The sequence below is a fragment of the Nanorana parkeri genome, unplaced genomic scaffold, assembly GCF_000935625.1.
Source record: "Nanorana parkeri isolate BGI_ZX_2015 unplaced genomic scaffold, ASM93562v1 scaffold528, whole genome shotgun sequence".
NCBI classification, from domain to species: Eukaryota; Metazoa; Chordata; class Amphibia; order Anura; family Dicroglossidae; genus Nanorana; species Nanorana parkeri.
This window is the reverse complement of record NW_017306796.1, coordinates 739,137-762,452: the sequence shown is the minus strand read 5'-3', so window position 1 is coordinate 762,452 and position 23,316 is coordinate 739,137. Positions and strand designations below refer to the sequence as shown.

General features: G+C 42.5%; 1 protein-coding gene across 1 annotated transcript in view; it reads right to left on the bottom strand.

Moving 5' to 3' along the window:
• The window catches only part of LOC108791115 (galectin-9-like), a 36,213-nt gene that overhangs the window by 11,170 nt on the left and 1,727 nt on the right, over nucleotides 1-23,316 (bottom strand). Inside the window, exon 2 of the mRNA XM_018561500.1 lies at nucleotides 4,550-4,635. Coding sequence (XP_018417002.1) covers nucleotides 4,550-4,635 — 86 coding nt within the window. The remainder of the gene's footprint in view (nucleotides 1-4,549; nucleotides 4,636-23,316) is intronic.

Below are 23,316 nucleotides of genomic sequence, written 5' to 3'. Positions count from 1 at the left end.
CCCCCCCCCCCCCTCCCACCCCCAAGTACTCAATGGTTGTAATTACAGGAGGTAGGTTTTTATATCAACTCTGGACATCTGTGTCCTGCATTTTGTGTCCATTCTTCTTAGCATAATTGCTCTACCTCTGTCAGGTTAGATGGGGGATGTTTGTGAACAGCAATTTTCAACTCTTGCTACATACAGTATATGTGACTTTGGTCTGTGATTTTACTTGACTATTATCATACATTCTGCTCCTTGGCTTTAAACCAATTTGGTGTACATTTGGGTGTTTGTTTAGGGTAACTGGCTTGCTAGAAAGTGGCACACCGCCCTTTCATCAGGTTCTTTGTGTAATGAAACAGGTTTTCATCTAGAGTTGCCTGTAATTAGTTCAATGCATCTTGTCCCTAGTCCTTGCAAATGAAAGGCATCCCCAAACTTGATCCCACCACTATGGATCGCTGTGAGGATGATCCATGGCGGTGACTTTTGCTTTTGTTTTACCACTGTTGTACATTTATATATACTTTTATTTTATCACTGGGGTGCTCTTTTATTTTTTGCACTGTATAATTTTTATCTCCCCTGATGAAGCCACCTAGCAGTGAAACATGTTGAGATTGGGGTTGTGGGGTATGTTTGATTAGTATCTACTTCTCTGTTTGAAATCTGAGGAACAAGGGACAGTTAATTGGGGCAGTGAGTGTTCTCCAATATCTACTTTGCCCTCCTCTCTCTTTTAGCTCAAAATAAAAAGAGCCGAATTGGAAGGGTTAGTAGACGATATACTGTAGCATTTAATGTGTTATTCTGAATAGGGGCGAAAAGCCATCCGGGCCCAAACTTTTACCGGGCCTTAAAGAGGATATCACACCTATCAATTCATCCTCCTGAAAAGGCAGCTCTAAGGATTCAGCATTGGCTGTAGGAATAACAGGTAAAGCCGTATCTTGAATATAAGCTTGTAAATAAGATAAGAAGGCACCGTCACCTAGGCAGAATGGGAAAGATTTTACAAGGTGTCATAAAAAGAGTGAAAAAGATCAGTTGGATTATAGACAAAATGGTGATGAGAGTCCCTTAGCATAGACACAGCCACAACAGTATTTCTAGCATGAAGGGCTTTGGCTAATAATTTACCTGGCTTGTCCCCGTGCAGATAAAAGAGAGTGCAAACAATCCCTAAAAGATAGGGATTTCTAGTCTAGTAGCTTTTTTATTATACTGTTGTTGATTTTCATGACTAAAGGAGAACTATGAGGCGAGTGATGTCCACTCATCCTCATAGTTAGAGCCGACGTGTGACAAAGAAGCTCTATTCATCAGGAAGTGAGCAGAAACATGAAGCTGATCCACTCACTTCCCGATCGTCTCTCCACAGGGATTCCCCCCTCCCCTCTTCGATCCTCCAGGACTGAGTATAGGAACGAACGGGGGAGGGGGCGGGCACAGCTGGCTCTGCCTCTAGATAGGACTTGCCAATAACCGACTGGTTTTTTTTTCAATTCAATAAAAGGACTTTTTCAAAATGTGTTGTTTTTTAAAATGTACTTTTAACCTTTTATTGAATGAGTAGGGTTACAAGTACCCCTTACTCATTCAAAAGGGGGGGTCGGACGGCAGCATCTGGGTGCCTCTTGGCCAGCTGGAAGCACTTTTGTAGCTCCGTACGACGTACGTCCTTGGCAGCGAAAGGGTTAAATGGGTACCCCAATGCTAATAAGCCCCCCTGCCCGCAGACCCTCACAACCACCGGGTTAGGGTTGTGGGGACGAGGCCCTTGTCCCCATGGGTATGGGGACACCCTCCCAATGCAGAGGGCACGTGGCCTGGTATGGTGCAGGGAGGGGGGGCGATTGATCGTCACCCCCAGCTTTCCTGCCCAGATTGTCTGGAATCAATGGGTGGGGGGACCTTTTTTTCTTTTGTCTAATGTCACTTTGTTGCACCGAAAATTTGTTTATAAAACAAATTCATACATACTAGCTCTAACAAACTTTTTTTTTAAAGTTGATGCGTAACACAATAAAACTTCATTTGGGAAAGAAATCTGGATGTTATCAGAAATTCGTATTCGTTTGCATTCATCATTTCTGTCATTCAGAAATTCGTATGCATCCGAATGTACGATTTTCGAAAATTCGTCCAAATAACGAATCTCTGCTATATTTTTTTTCCTATTCTTCTTTAAACTTTTTTTTTATAAAGTATAGATCTTGCTCATGGTATCAATAAAAGTTTTGTTCTTATAATGTGAGAAGACATCCCTATCCCACCAAATTCTAGTGTAGCGCCCTCTAAAATGTCGCTATTCAATTTAGAAATGTCTGGACTGTAACCAGTCTAGATGCTGATTATACAGAGCTCTGCATTCTATAATGGCCCTGAGTCTGCTGGATTGATTGCTTCTCCTGTTGCTGACGAAAAGGGAGCCTTGGCATACAGTGAGGGAGGATCCATCCTCAGACTATGACTATGCACCTGACCCTGACCAATCCCTGAGCAGGATGACTCAGAGGTATGGTTGAGGGCAGGTAATAAAAGGTCTGGGGGACACTGTGCAGGTCTCTCTCTTCCCCCTGGGGGGCCTCTCCCTAGAAGGTCTCTGTGATGCAGATGGAACTTGCCTGGGCCTCAGCACATGGCAGGTGCTGGGGGCCTAGAGGCCTAGGACACCATATGGTCCTTATTGGAGGGGATTTTAACTTTGTTTTGGACCATTCAAGGGATACTACTGCTTCTCGGGCCCCCCATACTCATTCCCGGTTTAATAGATTTAAAAAATTTCTAGATAGACATAATTTAGTGGATGTTTGGAGGCTCTTGCATCCTACAAATAGGGTGGAGGACCCCACGCTGCTGTTTTTTTTCTTTTGTTTACATTTTCTTTATTCAGCTCACTACCTTTTAAACCTTCAAAAACATACATGGTTCCAATGTATGTATGTAACTTCTTTACCTCTGTAAAACCTCTTAATAATTTTTAATGACCAATTACATATTTTGAGAAATTTCGGATGCAAACACAGAGGCCTTGTCATGTGCTGTTCACGATATACGAACTTCTTCTCATTGCTCATTCTCAAACTAAGCCTTAATGGGAGGAGGACTTTGTTAATATCAGAGGCCGAATGGGATAAATCTTTTTTCTTAATTCATAGTATGTCTTGATCGACTCCACATCAGGAGTGTAACTATCAATTTCTAGATGGTATAGGTGTACGCAGGACATCCATGTTTTCAATCCTGAAGTACCGTTTTGGAATAAAATATTAGCCATATATAACAGGATCATGGGCACTTTAACTCTGGATCCATGGATTATATTATCCATACTACCTGGTTCATATAACTCTATTAAGAGGTATCTTTTCCCTCATGTCTTGTCAGCTGCTAGGGCCTTGATTGCTCGTCATTGGAGGTCTACAGATATTCCATCTGTTGCGGAGTGGGTTTGCGAGTTGAATGAGATTCAATACATGGAGGAAATGGTCTATATGGAGGGGAACATATCTGGAACCCATATAAATGTTTGGTCTCAATGGAAGCATTTTAAGTCCTGTTCGGAGTTCCCCTCTTAGTTATGAACTTTAGGAGCCCATTCTCTATTTTGAAATGGGTTGTGTTGTAGTTTGTTTGTTTGTTTTTTTTCTTCCTTTTTTTTTTCTTTTTTTTAAATCTTAGATGTTTTTTCTTTTTTGTTAATATTTGTTCCTTTAGGATGTATTGTGGGTGAAATTATTTTGTCTTTTCTGGATTTTAGGATACAGTGGTACAGTATATGTTTCTAATTTCCTTCGTTTTTCTATGTTTTAATTAATTTTGTTATAATTTGTAAAGAAAATGTATCGAATAAAGATTTATTATACAAAAATATAAAAGAGCAAAGATAATTTGTAAGGAGACATAAAAAATAAATAAGAAAAAAGGAAAGGAATTTAGGTTTCTTAAATATTTATGATGGTCAATTAGGGGTCTAAGTATAATGTATTCTCTGGCAAATTCTTCATTGAACCTTTTAAACAAAGATAAAAGAAAAATAAAGGGAAAAAAAGGACAAAACTAATGCAGCCATATTTAAAGATTGGCAAGCTGAAATATATTAAACCTTTCCTTTTGGGTTTAGATATGCTTTAAGCTGGCTATACACTGAGTTTTTTCTTGATCAGCCCCAGGGGCTGTGTAGCCGGCAGCATCCTTAACAGCCAGTGACGCTGACAGTGGACAGAGTCCGATGGGGAATACTTCCCCATCAGACCTGCCCCCCTTGTGATTGACAGTAGGCAGTAGGCAGATTCCATATCCAATAGCAGGCTGTCTATTGGCTATGGAATCCGTCCAATGCCTACTGCCAAGCACAAGGAAAGCAAGTGGGTGTGATGGGGAATAGTGATAGTGTCTCAGAGTTTCCCCTAATGGTTCGCCCACTGTCAGTGCCATTGGTTGCTGAGAGACTGTTGCCTATGCAGACAGAAAACCAGACATTTAGCATTTGTTAAGGAGAGCAGTGGCACGTCCCCTCCATTTCCTATAACACTTATTCTGCCGGTGCTCAGTTTCATACCTCTTAGCATGGCTGTGGACTTGTCCTTGGATTGTCACTCTCTTTCCATCTGAGATCCCCCCAAGTATGGCACTCTGGAAGGGGACAGGCTGAATAAAAAAGAGAGGTGTCAGAACCATCAATTAATTTAATACAGTTTACAATAAAATATATTTTACAGATCACAACAAGAGTTTGTATGTCTATTAGCTCAGTATGAATTTTGATTTCCTGTCTTTACTAAGCTTCTATGAATATAAAGACATGAACTGGGGGAAGAATCCTCTCTTACTTCCCTAATCATTGGTCACAAATCTAAGAGCAGATTGGAGTTACACCTGACCTTTAGTCTGCTTATAGTTTGCCTTCCCTAGTCCTGCTTTCCCCTCTCATCAACATGCTAATGAACACTTTATATAAAGCTTTTATGTTTTATTACATACCTTAATTTAAACTCTGTGACATCATCACTGAGTCTCAATGCTTCTTTATGCAATGCAGGCAGATCATGGTTGTTGGGCAGGCCGCTGTGCATAGCTTCCTGAAAACATCAGAGCACCCTATCTCAGTACTTCTATCAGGAGCCCTGAGCCCTGATGCAAGCATTGGGTTGGCTCTTGAGGAGATTTACCTTCATGGGGAGATGTCAGCCTACAAGAGTGGGCATTCCTAGGTAGGCTGCACTTGCATAGATACTGCCCTTGGTAATGCCCATTTGTGATGCTGAGCCTCAATGATTGAAAGAACTGGAATCTAATTATTGAAACGGATGGGCCAGGGACAGTGGTGCTGAGGAGGTAAAAGCTAGATGACGCTGGAGGATCCTCTAACCAGGAAATGAGGCAGCTCTGACTGACTTGCTGCTGCTGCTAATGCACACTGTGAGAAGCTTGCAGTTTAAAGTGAAATCTGAGTAGGCAATTTTAGTAGAGGAGAGGAGCCTGTACAACTGTGCAAGACTGAAGGTAAGGCTGGAGCTCAGTTGAAGAAGTGCCTGGACTTTGTTGATTCTTGTTCATAGAAACCATTCTAACACTTCCCAGGCCTCCATTGGGAAAATAAACCTGTCCCAAATCCATACCATGAAATACAGGGTAACGTCAGTAAAAACCACAATGTCAAAAAGAGATATACAGCATGCAAATCTCATGTTTTTCCTGTGAACTTGGCCTGCTTCACACTGAGCGGTTTTGTAGCGCTTTTTATGTCCTAACAAACGGTAAAAAAATATGCCCCCCTAAAAATCCTATTCATTTCTTTGGCCCTGTTCACATCTGATCGTTTTGTAGCAATAAGCAAAAATCTGTTACTGGAAAAAGAACATGAGCGCTTTTTTGGCATATTGCAGCTCATTTTGGCCCCATAGACCTAATAGGAAACGCTTGAAAACGCGCATTGCTGTGTTTTTGACGCACATTTTATGCACGTTTGCTCATTCATGTTAATGATCTACTATCTGCTCACAAAGACGCGTGTAAAAACGCCCACAATGCGCACCAAAACGTGCATAAAAAAACGTGCAAAAACGCTGTCGCATAGGTGTGAACCCAGCCTTACAGAATTAGTTAAGATTTGCATGTCATTTCAGCTGCCTAATTATCTTGCTCTGCAGATTATGAGTTTGGAACAGTCCAGGTTTAAGACACCAGGCAGCGATAAAAAAAAGGCATAAATGAATACAGTTATCTATTATTACAAATATTAAATGTATTTGAAATGATACCAGTGTATGTAACTGAATTAGACTTGGTATGAGCCTATTGTGATGTCCTCAATAGTAGCACACTAACTGGAAGCAGGAGGGCAGCTCCAGAAGCCAACAAGGGGTGCTGCATACACAAGGAGCATGCTGACAGGAGAGCAGGGTGGATGACCTCACTATTCTGCTGCTGCTCATTTACTGTCCAATAGGCTGTGGAAAGTGTGGTGACCTGTACTGCTGCACTTGAATATTAACTTGGTGGATGTCTACTATGTGGTGAACAGTTTTCTGCAGGTAGACCTGCAGTGTAATGGAAACCTTTCTAAACCTTGTTCCTGTGACGCACAATGGTTACCACTTGAAGACTGGGGTGTTAAACCCCCTTCCTGTCCAGGCCATTTTTCAGTACTCAGCGTTGCGGTACTTTGACCGACATTTTTTCAGTCATGCAATGCTGTACTGAAATTAATTTTATACCATTTTTTGGGGGCACACAGAGCTTTCTTTTGCTGGTATTTAATCACAACTGGGGTTTTTTATTTTTTACTATATTAAGGAAAAATTACAGCAAATTTTGAAAAAAAAATGTTTTTCTACATTATGTTATAATACATTTATTATTACCCAATTTTTTGGTAAAATATAAAAGACGGGGTCACATTGGTAAATAGACACCAAACATGTCAAGCCTTAAAATTGCGCGCACCCATGAAATCGCATAAAACTACCATACCCAAAATTTACCATAGGCGACACTTTAAAAGCTTTTACTACTCATCAGTTTAGTGTTATCCAGCTTCTGTAGCCAGAGAGTGACAGCAGAATGCGGAAGTGATGTAATACATATCATTTCCTGCATTCTGACACCGGAGAGGAGATCAGGGGAGGGGTCGTGTGTTGATCTCCCTCTGATCCCTTGTTACAGAGGTGCTGGTCCCGGGCCTGCAGCGGGCACAGCGCAGTTCAGGACCATCGCTGCGGAGATACGGGAGCACTGACTGGCACCTCATACAAGCGACCCGGTGGCTCTATAGCCGCTGGACCGTTTGTATCTAAACAGGCGTTGTTGCCTGTTTTAAATTTTGCCAGTTTCCCGCTCATGCACGCACGAGTGGGCGGGGCTAACAGCCCGTCTTTAAATGCTCTGTTACATTCAAGAAGCGGTTAAAGTAGCGTTAAATTCTAAAACTTTTTTTAATATTGAATACAGATCAAACAAGTATAGATTGTCCAGCAAAGTATTTGTTTACATTTGTGCCCAAAAACACACTCATCATGTTTCTGAAGAGCTCCAAGTCACTCCCAGCTCGCTTCCCTGAACTTCCTGCCCAGCACAAGATCACAATGGATAGATCAGTCTCCCGCATCTGTCCATCTACTATCTTGGAGAAGAGGGGTGGGGGGGGACAGGTGGGAGGGGAGCAGGTGAATGGCTTGCATTGATGTTCCTGTGGGTTTGTGGAGACACACGCAGCTTACTAACACACAAAAGAGTGGCTCCATAGGACCATGCAAGGGAAAGGAACAACCCTAAAACAGGATATTAGGGCCAGTGCTCAGGGGATCAGCTGATTCTCCAGGAAGCTAAAACTTTTATACATCAAGGAGCAAAACCTATTGTAAGGGATTTCAAAAACGTTTGACTTTAATATTACTATAAGTGTCATTCAGTATTAAAATGGTCCATAATTCCTCAGTTAGACTATAGAATAATCGGTGGTATTGTAATACTGCTGGCAATGTGCCACTAATCATTTTGGGGAAAAAGACCAACTTGGGGTTCCCAGTGCCATTTCACAACTAAGTGAAAGTCGAGTTATAGGTGTACACAGTGGCGGAACTACCATGGATTGGCCTGTGTTGCTGTCCGTCTGCCGGATGCAGCGTTCGCTATTGGCTGGGGGCAGAGGAGCGCGTTAGGCCGGAGCTGTCAGTTATTCTCCCGGTACCGGCGGCTGGTGATGGCGGTGAGGAGCTTCCCGCTTAGAGAACATGGCCACACTGGAGAAGCTGATGAGAGCCTTCGAGTCGCTGAAGTCCTTCCAGCAGCAGGGACCCACCGTGCCTGAGGAGCCGCTACCCAGAGCATGAATACAGCGACATCCCAGGGCACTGCAGGTTTAGAGTGCCAGGGACTGCTGGGAACGTGTAGTGGCCGTATGTGCATCCCTGTCTAACCACAGCTCTGCACGCACTCGGGGCCCCGCTCTCTCCGTGCCAATTTACTGGGGGCCCCAAAATCGGTCCGGGGCCCAGATCGTACATCCAGCGGACACATGACATGCTGCAGCTAATCTGGGGCTCCTGCACCATCAATGTGCTTACACGGGGGCTCACCAAGGGGCCCCAGCGCCCTGACTGCACATACTTTGCCCTGACTGTATACACTGCTGAGCCTAATGGTCTGATGGTTAGTAACCTGGGGCCCCCAGGTTCCTGACAAGAAATTTAATGAGGCACTCTGGTGACAAATGGCCTGCCCCTGGTCCCCAGGATCCTGGGCAACAGATGTCCCAAGACCTCCCAGGATTCTGATGACAAGTTCCACAGGGGCACCCAGGATCGTAACATCAAATGCCCCACTTTGCCCAGGATTCTGTTGGCAAGGGCTCTAGGGGCCCCAAGGGTCCTAGCAGCAAATGCCCTAGGGGCCCCCAGGATCCTGCGACAGATGCCCTAGGGGCCCCCAGGATCCTGTGACAGATGCCCTAGGGTCCCCCAGGATCCTGATGACAGATGAGCTGAAGCCCCTAGTATTTGAAGACAATGCCCCAGGGACCCCCTGGATCATGTCTGCATGTACCCCAGGGACCCTACCTGTTTAGAGGGCCACGTCTGCCTGATCCAGCCAGTATGCGATTTGGGCTGGCTGGATCAGGCAGACACTGCCCTCTAAACAGGCACTGTAGAGGGCCGCTCGCGGGGGCCTCCAGAGGACACACTTGAGGAGCGAGCGGCGGCCGATTAGAGAGCCAGGTCTGATGCGGGCGGGCTGACCAGGAGCTGCGGTGACGGCCGCACGGTAAGTTCGCCCCTGCGCCCGGGGCAGGTGCCCCCTGCATTTCTGCATTGCTGTAAATATTAGGGATGCACCGCCAAAACAACGATACAGTAATGCATCCCTGCTTTCTTTCCTCCCCGCTGGGCGCTGCTCTGTGTCCCATCGGGGAGGAGAGAAAGTGAAAGCCGGCCTAGCGCTGTGTTTCTGGGTTTTTTTTTTTGGGGGGGCCCAAAAAAAAATCTTGCACCAGGGCCCTTTGTTCCTTAGGTCCGCCACTGGGTTTACATGCCCCCCCCCCCCCAAAAAAACAACCAGGTAGGGTATAGACAAAAAAAAAAAGTCAACAAAAGATGAGAAAACAAACCAAAAGCAAAAGATAGAACAAAATAAGAGAAAACATTGTTACAAAGAAATTAAAAATAGGTATAACAGGAAATATGAAGTGAAAGAAGTAAGCCACCAAACTGCGTTAACAAATGCCACACACAAAGCAAAGCTGATCAGGACAACAGAACAGCAAAAAGGGAACAATGAATACAAAGTTCCTCAAATAATACAGTTGTATATTCTAAGAAATAGTGCCTGAACTGACTAGTTCTCATTTTACTTCCTTCCACAATTCTAATTAGGCAAAGGGACGCTTTTTGGATTTTTTTTGCACGGACATATTAGTGACATTCATTTATAAGCTACTGTTTGGAGCTGAATTTTCAGACTTAGGACTCAACTCATAGGTTCTCATTATCTGCAATTTGCCTTGTCGTGTGTCCCCATCCTGGTGGTGTGTGCATATGAAAATTATGGCATGCAGATGCGGTACAACTGCATCACAGCATGGTGAGCCCATAGAACTTAATGAAATGTCATGACATTTCAATTATACATACTTACATACATAGACCTGAAGCATCCCAGATTCCCATCTCTTCAACTGTCCCTTACCTCTTCCAGCAGGGTGCAGTAATGAAGCAGGGGGCCTGTTAGGTGGTCATGTGGCCACCCACCCCACTTCCTGATTGGATGAGAAGCCTGGGAAGTCCAAAAAAAGTAAAGATCTTCTGTAGGCACAACCCTGCTAGTATTAAACTTTTGTTTTTTAAACTGCCGGTCCCAAGATCCGTACCTAAAATAACCAATTCAAACCCACAATGTGGCTGCAGAAAGCTGAGACTGCAGAAGTTACCAAAGGATCTGGACTACTTGGCTCTATGAAAATTGATTTATTAAATAATCCAAAAAACCTACAACATATTGCACCTTACCCTTAAACCACCTATTAAAACCTATTGACAGTGTTGTCAAATTCATTCACACCATACCACACATTCAAGCGGGCTCCCCACTTTTTGTTGTAATAATTGCCGGTAAATCTCTTGAAAGTTAATGTGATATTGGGAAAGAAATGTGAAAGAGTCAGATATCCCAGAGCTAAAGTTCAGTTGCAGATATCCACAATTCTGATCCTTGGGCAAACCCAATTTAAAGCCCCGCTGCATAGTCCCCGTTTTGGTGATAATATACTGAATAATCACATTAGTCCTTTTGGTGGAAATTACCATATAATAGACATGTAATTGTCAGAGACACTTTTGGGAGGCAGGTATCAATTCATTAATGTACCGGCGGCCGTGCCATGTATCTTTTGGCCAAATGTGGTGATAATAACATATCATTTGGCCAAAACGTGTGTGATATGTGTGGGTGTGTTTTATGAGTGTGTATGATGTGTGTGGTGTATTTATATGAGTGTGTGTGTGATATGCTTTGAGTTCATGGTGTGTTTTTATGAGTGTGTGTGGTGTGTATGTGTTATGAGTGTGTGATATGTGTCTGTTTATGAATGTATGATTATGTGTTTGTATCTGTGGGTGTATAAATGTTTGAATATGTATGTTTCCCTAGTTTGTTAAGGCAGTGATGCTGAACGTTTATTTAACCCCAGTGCCCAAACTAAAACACAATACCAAACTTATTTTCAGTGTTGGCACTTTGAGAAAAATACATTGATTTCCTATATTCATCAGCACTGTATGAATGCAGCCGTATGTGCTGCTGTCAGTCATTAACATACTCTCATGTACAGTGGAAGGGTGCAGTCTGCCCTTTACCTGCTATGCCATCCAGCTCAGCCTTTCTCAGGGCCGGTTCACACAACAAAATCCATGTTCCAGTGCGCTCGGCCTCTGGAACGCACTGGATCGCAAGCCGGCCAGCTCCCTGCGTTTAGGGGCGGGAGGGGGCGTGGCGGTTCAGTGAAGTAAATGGCACCGCAGTCAGTTTTGCATACACATGCGAGTCTAAGGGAATCCAAAACGCACTGGAACGCGGACTTTGTGGTGTGAATTGTCCCTAAGGGCCTGTGTAGACAGATTTGGGGCATATTTCAATGGCATCAGGTAAAAATGCACCTGATATCATTCACCATTCATTGACAGGTGAATCTGCCTGCAGTTGACCTGCTTCAAGCGGGTTTTGAATTCCCTAAGACTTGCATGTGTATGCAAAACCCGTATGGAGCAAACAATGTCTGTTGACACAGGGCCTAACTCTGTCTGCACGCACAGCTTGTGAATTGTCACTAGTGGAATATTATATTGTGTAGCCTTGCTCTGTCCGGGTCCATGCATTCAACCCAAACTGGCAGCTGGGTATGGTGCCCACTCTGTTTGTGTTCAGTCCCAGGTACATTGTGTCTATGCAAAGTTGGCAAACTGTTTAGCCTCTTTATACTGTAGGCTCTTTTGGGCCAATCATCTCTTCTTTCCCCTCCTACCCTTTCAAAACTGGAGGGGGAGAGAGGCTGTGGGGACTGGTCTAGCAGCCAGGCAGCTCAGAGGATCAGGTAAGTATATATTTTTTTATTTTAACCCCTAGACCAAATTGAGCTCTTAACCCATGCAGTGTGTGGGTAGCACCACTGAAATAGTTAATTTGTCCTTTGCCCAGAGTTGTCCTTGAGCAAATCAAAAATAAATTATTCAAAAATAGCTTTTCTAAGAAGAACTCCTGGAATTAAAGTGGGGCTACCCCTGCACTACAAGGCTTAAGTGTTCTCTAAAAAAGATATACTTACCTGATCCTGCAGCAGTGACTGCTGAGCACTACCCCTCCCCCCCTTCCCTACCTCCGGCTGTGGTATGTCCCTCAGCATCCTCACATCTAATACACCTGAATTAGATGTAATGACATCACAGGTCCTTAGAATGCTGGAGCCTGGGGAGAAGAGTCTACAGGGAGCGGTCCAGCAGCCAAGGGGGAAAAAGGTTCAGGTGAGTATATCTTCCTTAATCCAGCCCCTAGACCAAAACAAGCGCTTAACCCTTGCAGTGCATGGGGTAGCCCTACTGCAAGGGTTAACTTTATTGATTCCTGGAGTTCTTCTTTAAACAGGAAATTACTATGAACCTTGTGTCCTAAATAATTGGGTAATCATCAATGTTTCTAAGTTTGTTCTTCAGACATACAGTAGAGCCAAAAGAGAAGAAACTGTTTTATTCTTGGTTTTTACAAGAAAAAGGCATTCATGTAACATGGGGCAGAAACGTCTTGTTCTGTGCACATCGTTCAGATGTTCTTTTGCACAATATAAAAGTCACAAATGTTTTTGCAGCTATTTAATCATTAAAGGCATATTCATTACAGCCTGACTTTAGAAAGTACAACTCTGATCCATGGAAAGAGCAGAATCTCAATTTAGGTTGCACAATAATAGTTGTTCTCGTCAGTAAAGTACCATTTATATACAAGCTTTCAGTCTTTGATTAATACATTGAAACAAATTGAAATTGGGAACCACTTTAAAGTGGATTTAGATAGTTACATAGTACATAGTAGACACGGCTGGGAATAAAACCACACAGGTATACAGTGGTGAAGCTAAACATTCCATCAACCGGGGGAAAGACTCAGATTTGCGCCCCCCACCCCACCCCCCAGGCAGCAACAGCAGTTTGGATACTCCCTGGATAAATATTCTGAAGTGTTACTTACTATAAATATTAATAGCCATTTGGATCCAATCCTAAATTCTAACCTATATAACAATGCTAATATTAACTGAGGCTATGCATCTCATATTCTATGCCCCTGTTGGGGCGGCACACCAATCAAATGTCTAGAAGCGGCTCTTGTGTCACATTTTCACAGCTTCCACTGTAAACAGGGAACCCAACCTGACAAAAGCAATTTCAGGGAGGTGCCCTTCTCATTTCAGAGGGGAGCACCCCCCTGAAATGATGGCTGATAGCACAGGAAGCAATAGCTTCTTTGCTATCTGCTATATTTTATTTATTTTTTATTCTGACAGCTACTGCCTTCAGAATAAAAAAACAAAAAAACCCAGCATAGGAATGAATAGCTAGATTGCTATTGGCTAGTTCAATTTGCAATATCCAATAGCAAGCTGGCTATTGCACCCCCCTCTGCTGCTATTAATCACTAGAAGAGGACCTGATGGAGAACTTCAGGTCCCCCTCTGCTGAATGACAGCAGCAGTGGGCGGGTGCAATAGCTAGTCTGCTATTGGCTATTGCAAAGCATAATAGCCAGTAGCAATCTAGCTATGCAGTCCTATTGCTGTTTTGTTTTTTATTTCTTCTCTGACTGACGGCGGCCGACGGCCCCGATGTCAGAAAAAGAAAACAGTTCACAGGGAAAGGTTTACTCTGCTAGATCGAGCAGAGTAAACCTTTGCGGGAGAAAATGTTTCTCTCCCGGGTGGCCGGGAGCCGCTATCTAATAGCGGGAGACTCCCTGAACGTCCGGGAGAGTTGGGATGTCTGACTGTAAAGAACTCTTTCCATATATGCAAGTTAAGTCTTTTATTTAAAAACTGCTGACAAGCAAGCTCTTTTATGACAGAAGTGACTGTGCAAGTCTCCTCTGCCATAGATCCTCCTAACTGCCAGGTTTTATGGTTTCTTTAAGACTGCTATAATGTGCTCATATGCTCTGCATACTAGAACATTATTGGTCAAAGCCAAAGTCCTTTTTTTGTGTTTTATGAGAATTTCTTTACCACTTTGAACCTTTCTTCCTCCAGAGTGCCCCATGTGCTTTGCAATGAATTTACTACATGGACAATTTATGGTTTTGTCCAATGTGATCAAACCCCCTGTTCATTACCACTTGTCAAGTGTACATAAATCCTGTTCAGTTTATCGTTCCTTATTACTAAACCAGCCATTTTATGGTTATATATAAAATACCTCTATAGTCTAACCCTACTGCTGCTATATCTGCATAAAACAAAAAACACAACAATTAAGATAAAACAGTAAAACAATTAGGATAAGATAAGATAACATAACATAAGATACGTTATTTGTCATTGTATACAAGACACAGCAAAATACACTTTAACCTCAACTCACTCCTAGGCAGTATAAAAATGAATCGCATTATTATATAAAACCAACCCTCATTAAACAGACCCCCATCTTTATATAAAATATACTTCTGGGATCTCACAGTGTTTTATTGTTTTTTACATAGCCTCAACTCACTTCTAGGCAGCATAAAAATGCATCACATTATTAAATAAAACCAATTCTCAAAGTCATAATGAAAAAGAAAACCAATGTAATAAAATAAGTTTATACAATAAATATACCCCCGCAACTCCACCACATTAAACCGAACCCTCAGAATTTAAAACTATTCCCCAAACTATTTTTGTACAGATCCAATTGGGATCTGCTAATACCTGTGATATGTAGTCAGCTTTAAAGGGTGCACTGCAGCACCGTACCTCACACTACTGTGCAGGGACCTGAATATAGTGTACAGTTTGTACACTCCAAGTAAAGTTGAAAAAAGTTAACAAAAGTTATCACACCTGCCACCCACTTGAGCTGTCAGAACACCATCTGCTAAAACAAAGTGTCTTACAAAGTGTCGGACTAGTGTCAATGGGCCCTTAGTAAATCAGCCTCCATGTTATGTCTATTGGGTCTATGACTCTTTTATTAGAGAGAATCTTGCTTGCTTTACACATTGACACTGCATGCCGTTATTAAATCTGATCTAAAGAACACCCATTCTCCATCCCTGCTTCACTCAGTTCCCCCTAGATTGCATGATGCATTAATGTTTTTAGCCCCCAAGGGGATACATTTGCATTTATCAACATTAAATATAATTTGTCATGTAGCTGCCCATTCAGACGTCTTATAAATCAGACATCCAGTAAGGACTTTATTCTACAACATAGCTTTATATCATCTCCAAACAGAATGTCACAATTAATCCCAAATTGTATAATATTTATGAAAGGTTAAAAAGCAACGGCCTCAACCATAATCCTGGAGGGAAACTTTCACCATTCAAAGTATAAATCATTAATCTCTTCTCTATGAATGACATCCTCAGGCCAGTTCTATAATCATTTACAAAAGGAAGGACAAGGTAAGCTCAGAAACTCTAGTCTAGCACCTGGTGAGGTAGTAGTAAAGTTTACTAGATATGTTGCTCCTGTATGAACTAACAAGTAAATATAAAGGGTCATTTGCAGTCACAGGAGATAGAGGAGGAATGCTGATTTTCTTGTTTCCATAAATATTTTATTTAGGTGATCTTGGCTGTTCCCAACAGTCACAGACAGACATGGGTGTAAAGTGATCATGGCCTTTAGGATCTTTTCTCATTACCAGTCCTCTACAGTGGCATGCATCCCTTATTACCCTTTTATTTGGTGACAGAGTAAAATCATGCAAAAAGCGTGAATTCATTTTATAAGTATCTGAGGATAATTAAAGGGTATCTATGGTCAAAAACTAAAAATAAATATGTATTTCTATATTGAATTTCCACAAGTTCTCTCCCACTCCTAATAACCGTATCACTCTACAAGTCTGTAAACTTCTACAGAAGTATTATTGTAGCATTATAGATGCACACAGGATGTACTTGCTCAATGCAGTGACACAACACATAATGTGGTTTCCAAAGCTGTGTTTAATCTCTTTCAAATCGGCAAAACGTCATTGGTCAGGACAGTCTTCTTGAGCAGGAGACTAAAAGCCGTATGTCTGTTAATGTTGCTACTTGCGTAAACCCATGTATACAAAAAGCTGTAGGCCCCTGGACTCAGGCTAGCTGCAATCCAGGGTTGTAGGCCCATAATTGCCGGAGAAGTGACTTGCTCCAGTAAGGATGGGAGCAGGAATATTAGGTAAGGTGAGACAGAGACTGGTGGTAGGAGACTCAATTATTAGAAGGGCAGATAGTGTAATCTGTCACCTGGACCCTGATCGTTGAACAGTTTGCTGTTTATTGGGCGCTCAAGTTGATGTGTAGGGCTGGGAAGGACCCAGCTGCCATGGTACATATTGTTACTAATGACAAAAATTTGAGGAAAATGAAGTGTCCTAAAAACATAGGTGTCAAGCTAAAGAAAAGGACCTCGAAAGTAGTATTTTAAAAATACTGCCTGTTCCACAAGCCACACCTGAGAGGCAGCGTGAGCTAAGGGAGCTAAACAAGTGGCTGAGAAATTAGTGTAATGTAAGAGGGGTTTGGGTTCATGGATAACTGGGCTAATGTAGAGGCAAACTGCATCTATATGGGGAGGGTGCAGATCTGTTGGGGAAGAAAGCAGAATGTGTTTAATGGTTAGAAGACTGGAGGCTTAAACGACAGTCTGGGGGGAAGGAAACAGAAATGAATATCAATGTGGGCACTTAATATAGAGGGGGTGAAATAAAGGGTGAAAGGGGACTCAAACCACTCAGTAGGAAAATAACATTATCTACCTCCAATGCAGGAAGTCGGTAAATACATTAAACAATAGCATTCCACCATGCACACCTTTAGGTAACAAATATAAAAACAACAAAAGTAAAATCTATGTGGCCAAAAAAACATATAAATGAGAAAAAAACTGGTCTTAAATATAAGACAGAAGGAACAACACGGCATCTCAGAGCTACAAGGAATGCAATACGAGATATAAAAGTGCAATCTAGGCAGCTAAAATAGAATACAAAAAAACGAGAACCAAAAAAATTCTTTAAATATTCAAAAAAGGGGTAAGATGTCTACCAGGGAACTACAGACCAGTCAGCTTAACATCATTAGTGGGCAAGTATGTGAGGGAACAGTAAGAAACTAGATTCAAGAATTTGCCTGCAGTAATGGAATCATAAGTAACAACCAACATAGATTTATGAAAGACCGTTCTTGTCAGACTAAACTATGAATGTTCTATGAGGAAGTAAGTAGCAATTTAGTTGGAATAAGGCCAGTGCAGTTTATCTGGACTTTGCTAAAGCATTCAATACAGTACCCTATAAATGTTTAATTTACAAACTACAGGCTATGAGCATTGATGAAATGGTGAGTACATGGCTAGAAAACTGGTTACAGAAACATGTCCAGAGACTATCAATAAATGGCTAATTTTCGAAATGACCTAGGGTTGTGAATGGTGTGCCCTGGGGTTCGGTCTTAGGGCCAAAGATGTTTAACCTTTTTAACAATGAAATAGTGGATGGCATTATTATTTCTTTTTCAATGCCTGTTGATGATGACACCAACATATGCAGGGAAATAAACTCGACACAAAACACAGCAAAGCTACAGGAAGACCTTGGCAAGATAGGGGGTGGGCAACTACATGGCAGATGAGGTTCAGTATTAAAAAATTTAAAGTTATGCACTTGGGTGCTAAAAATATGAATGCAAGCTAGCAGACTGCATACTTTGGGATAATATATAATTTTATATTCTGTGATAGTTCTGTGCCATAGCAATCTCTCATACTGATACTGAAACTGATCTATTATAGCAGTCTATTGCACACAAAGTGTCACAAAGACCAAACAGGACAGGCTGACTGCAGACTTTGGGAGTCCTAGTAGACTGCAGACTTTGGGTATTCTGGTAGACTGCAGACTTAGCAATATCATACCATGCCAAGCAGCAGCTAACAAAGAGTATTTACTGTAGAGAGCAATTCATAATTCTACCACTTTACAAAACACTGGTCCGCCCTCATGTTGAGTATGGGGTTTAGATTTGGTCATCGATCCACAGGAAGGATTTTCTTGAACTTGAGAGAGTTCAGAGAAAAACACCATATTAATAAGAGGTGGAGGGCCTAAGCCATAAGAAAGATTACAAAAATGACACTTATTCACTGTCGAAGAGGTGTTTCGGCTTGTTCACACCATCTCCAGGCCAGGTCTGGATGTGTTTCTGGAAACACAGGTATGTACGTTGATACATTTTTTATGCATTTTTTATGTGTTCTGGTGCTTTTTTTTTTGTCTCAATTGGACTTCTAGTGCATTTCAGTGCATTCTGGTCCTTTAGCATTTGTTTGCATGCATTTTGGGGCATTTCAGAGCAGAAAAAAAAGGACATGCCTTATTTTTTTTAAACGTTCTGAAACTGAACGCAATGCTGTTAACTAGCTTCACCTTTTACCATACATGGTATGATGGGTCCTTTAAGAGGGGAGATGAGGGCAATGTACAGATCATGTAATGGTGATGGTATTTAACCTTCACAACTATGTGATTTTGTAACCAGCTCGTTATCCACTTCACATAAAGTACAAAGTGCAATCAGTATGTTAGAGACCCGAGTGAGCTTTTCATTATGAAGTACTGGTAATGACCATTTCTCATCCACCACAGATAAGTGCTCTTTAAGTGTTCAATGTTGCACTCCTTATATTTAAACCCCCCTCAGAATCACAGATCACCATTACTCAAATGAAAGCATCCAGAAAAGAGGAAAAAAAATACAATATCCATAGTGTACAGTAAAACCCCAACTGTATTTGTTTAAAATTTGTTAAAAGCACCTACAATCTTAGGTGTTATACCAGCACCTGCTAATGCACCCCTTCCTGCTTGTCTCCTAATCTGACTGACCCCGTTTAACCTGTTTCATTACTCGAACTTCCTCAGAAGTGTTATTACTGATTTTTAAACATTTATTATTAGGTAGATTTAGCTCTGTGCATATTTATTTTTTAATGGTTGTATATCCCTTAAGATATAGAATAGGCGCTTTAGATTAATTTCATTATAGGGGCGGGTTAAGGAAAATATATGAGCACAGAATAACTCATATACAGTATATACCCTCAATTTATTGCCACAGTCCATAAAAAACGTAAGCAAAAAAGGTGATGTACCATGTTAGCCTGGAATACAATGCACAGGTATAACAAAAAGTATTTTCAAAGTGATACCTTTTAGTAGCTAACGGAACATATATATATATATAAAAAAAAAGCGAATACAAAAATATAAACAGATTCTGAACAAAGGAATTGTATACTAATAAAATGTAAATATGATAATAAAGGAAAACATTCAGATCAGTTAAAAATCAAACTGACAGGCATTAGAGCAGGGGTGCCCATTAGGTCGATCGCGATCTTCCAGTCGATCGCAAAGCGAGCACTGGTAGATCGTGATCGCTGTGTCCTGTCCTCCCGCCGTGGGGCTTCTCTTGGGAATCCCAGCTGCTCTCCCCATGTGTATGCAGCGGGGATCCGAGGAGAAGTGAAGGAAGCGCTGCAGCTGGCGGGAGGGCAGAGGACGGAGCCGCTGTCACAGCAGCATGGCCGACCGGTGAGGAGAGAGAGAGGGAGACGCTCGGCCAGGATCTGACAGCCGGCGGCTCTCTCTCTCCTCACAGCTCGGCCATGCTGCTGTGACAGCGGCTCCCTCCTCCGACCCCCACGCCGGCTTCAGGGCTTCCTTCACTTCTCCTCAGATCCCCACTGCATACATGTGGGGGGGAACAGCGGGGATCCAGAGGAAAAGCTGCAGGCTGAGCTCTGTGCGTGGCCGAGCGGCGGAGGATCGGTCCATATCAGTGATATGGACTGATCCTCTGTGCAGAGCAAACGCTGGAGCGATCATCTGATCACTCCAGTGTTTGTAAATAACTGGGGACACACAGTTATGAATGAACAGGAAGTGCTTTACATCACTTCCTGTTCATTCATGAGTTTCTCAATGGGGAGTAGCACTCTGCACAGAGGCTTCTCACCATTTAGAGACTGCTTGATAGTAACCATTTTCTGAATGAATGGGAAGCCTCTGTACTTTCCATTCATTTAGAAAAGATGCTGCAGAAAGAGATTGAGGACTCTGTGTCCTCAATGTATTTTTCTATTTTAAAAGGGAAAACTCAGGGTGCTTTTTAGACCCCTGAAATTCCCCCAAAGCCCCCCCCAATAGTAAAAAAAAATTAAAATAAAAATAATTTAAAAAAAACATCCTAGGGGTGGAGACTTTTTTCTTTCTTGCCTCGGGCGCAAAAGGAGCTAGCTACGGCTTTGTTTCCGCACTGCTCGTGCGGCTGCCGGCTGAATGTGTCAGACGCCGCAGAGGGGAAGGAGCGGGACACCTCTCCCCGTGTGCAACGTCGGCCACATTCGGCCACACGAGCACCGCGGGAGGACAGGACGCTGGCGCACAAGAGGAGACCTGGGAAGCTGCTGCAGTGGAGGTAAGAAAAGACAGACAGGGGAGAGACAGAAGAGAAAGTGAGAAAAGAGACAGCAGAGAGAGAGAAGAGACAGTAGATAGAAACAGGGGAAAGAGCGAGGAGAGAGAAGAGACAGCCAAGAGAGAGGGCCGGTTCACACCACAAAGTCTGCTTTCCAGAGTGTTCGGCCTCTAGAACACACTGGAATGCAAGCCAGCCAGCTCCCTGCGATCAGGGGCGGGGGTTGTATTGAAGTCAGTGGCACCGAAGCCGTGCCCCCCGACCACAGTGCGATCACCCGCACCCGGAACGCAGGCACATCAGTGCCTGCGTTCCAGTCCAGTGCGATCTGCACAAATAGTGCTTGCAGCATTTTTGCAGATCGCACTGGACTAACGTGCCTGCTTTCCGGGTGTGGGCTATTGCACTGCGAGCGGGGGCATGGATGCGGTGCCATTGACTTCAATGCACCGCCACGCCCCCTCCTGCCCTGAATGCAGGTGTTTTTTTGTTGGTAGATTAAATTGAGCTCGTCATTTGAAAAGTTGATCTCCAGATGAAAAATGATGAGTACCCCTGCATTAGAGGGTCACATATTAACCTCTCAGTATAAAAAAATCTGAGATATTTATGGCAGTTAGGCTGGCTATACACTGCTCGAATTTAATCAGAGTTGTAAAATTTGACCAGTGTGTGGCCCTGCCAGCACCCCTCTGTTCAACAAAAAAGGATTTTTCAACGGACTTTTGTTGAAGTAGCTGGACCAAAAATGTGTTACATACATAGTAGGAAAGGTTGAATAAAGACAGGTCCATCCAGTTTAACCTAGACAAAGGTCCATCCAGTTCAATGGCCGAACATTGACTGCAGCCAGTCACTGTTCACTTATTCTAACAGCGGAGAGTGCTGGCTGTCAGAATACAATATGCAGCAGGGATCTGTGAACAAGATAAACAAATAGAGGTCTACTTAACAGTTAACAGGACTATTTGCCCTGTGGATATTCGTTCTGTGCAAATGAAGGTAAAAACAAACATTCTTAGTTTATTTTCTTTTTAGATCGAATGTAATGTAATGCCACATTATGGCCACTAGATGGAACTGAGGAGCATAGGAAATAAATATTTTTCTTTCCAGGTCGAATGTAATGTAATACCGCATTATGGCCACTAGATGGAGTTGAGGTGCATAGGAAATAAGTATTTATTTTCTATGCCCCTCAGCACTATCTTGTGGCCATAATGTACTGATATAACAACACACTGCATTCAAACTGTGAACTTCCATGTAGCCGACATAATGTATTATTACAACACTACTTTTGAAAAGGGAAGAAACATATATTTGTTTTTAGTAATATTCAACCACAACGAACTTTCACGAATATTTGCAGGGTTAAGAGTCCAGCGAATTGTTTCCAAATAGACTCCATGGCGTGTGGCCAGCTTTAGTTTGCAGACGGTGTCAAATTCTTGCTGTAGTATGTTGATCATATCAATAATTGTATGTTCAAAGATTATTCTCTTGTGTTCAGATATGAAATTACCTTTCTTGTGTTGTTTTCTGTGCCTGGTATACAGGAGGGTCTGTCTTACTAGAGTGTCACATTGACTCGTTGGTGGTTCAGTCTTATGTCTCATTTCTCCAGTGTTGATCCCTCTTAAGGGGCATTTTGTGCACAATATCACATCTACAACATTTGATAATGCACACGAAATGTATAGTTCAGTGTGTGGTTGACCTATATACTATATGCTATACAGTAGACATGCATTTTCTCATGGTGGTTATTGTGTCTGGTGCACCGATCAAATAGAAATACAGAGCTGACAATGCAAGGAACAACTTATTTCTGTAAAGTGATATTGCTCAGATGATGATCCTCTTTCCAGGCCTAGCCACTGATCCATTATCATAGTGGTTAGTCTCAGTAGCCAGTAGTTGCGGGAAGGGTGGACCAGCCCTCGTATTATCTTTCCAGGCTTGATATTAGCATGTGAGAGCATTAGGTGAGGTTGGGTCAGTTTTTCTGCACTCTGTAAAGTATGTGTAGGACTCAGCAGACAGGAAGACCCTTGGTGCGGAAGGTGAGCTTACATATTTAGGCTAAAATACAAACTAATATCTCCTTTTAATGCATTTTTGGTATTTGGAGAGCAAGTAAAATGATGTGTTTAAATGCATGTCAGCCTGCCTGCAAAATACAGTAAATGGTAAAGGTGTCACTAAGAGGCTGGTGTACCCTGGGGCAGGCAGATGGGGTACCTGTGGACTCCCACTCTCTACCTTTCTGCTTCCTCCCCTAAACCTACCACTACCCCCTCCCTCCTCTCACACAATAATTAATAAAAAATTCCCCCCAATTCATACTGCTGCCACCTCTTCCCTTTCTACTCACTCTAACTTTATTAATGCAACCCCCCAAATTACAGGCCTTTAACTTCTTGGAGGCGCAGTCTTATACCCATTTGCACAACACACACAATTTCCAAAAGAAACAGACAGAAAATGTAATAAAAGCAGACAAAAAGAAGAGGACAAAAGATCACTATTGAGTTTCCTCTCTTGGTGTCAACGTTAACATTTAAATGCTAAGTTTACCTTTCTGACCATGTTTCATGTTACCCTTATTAC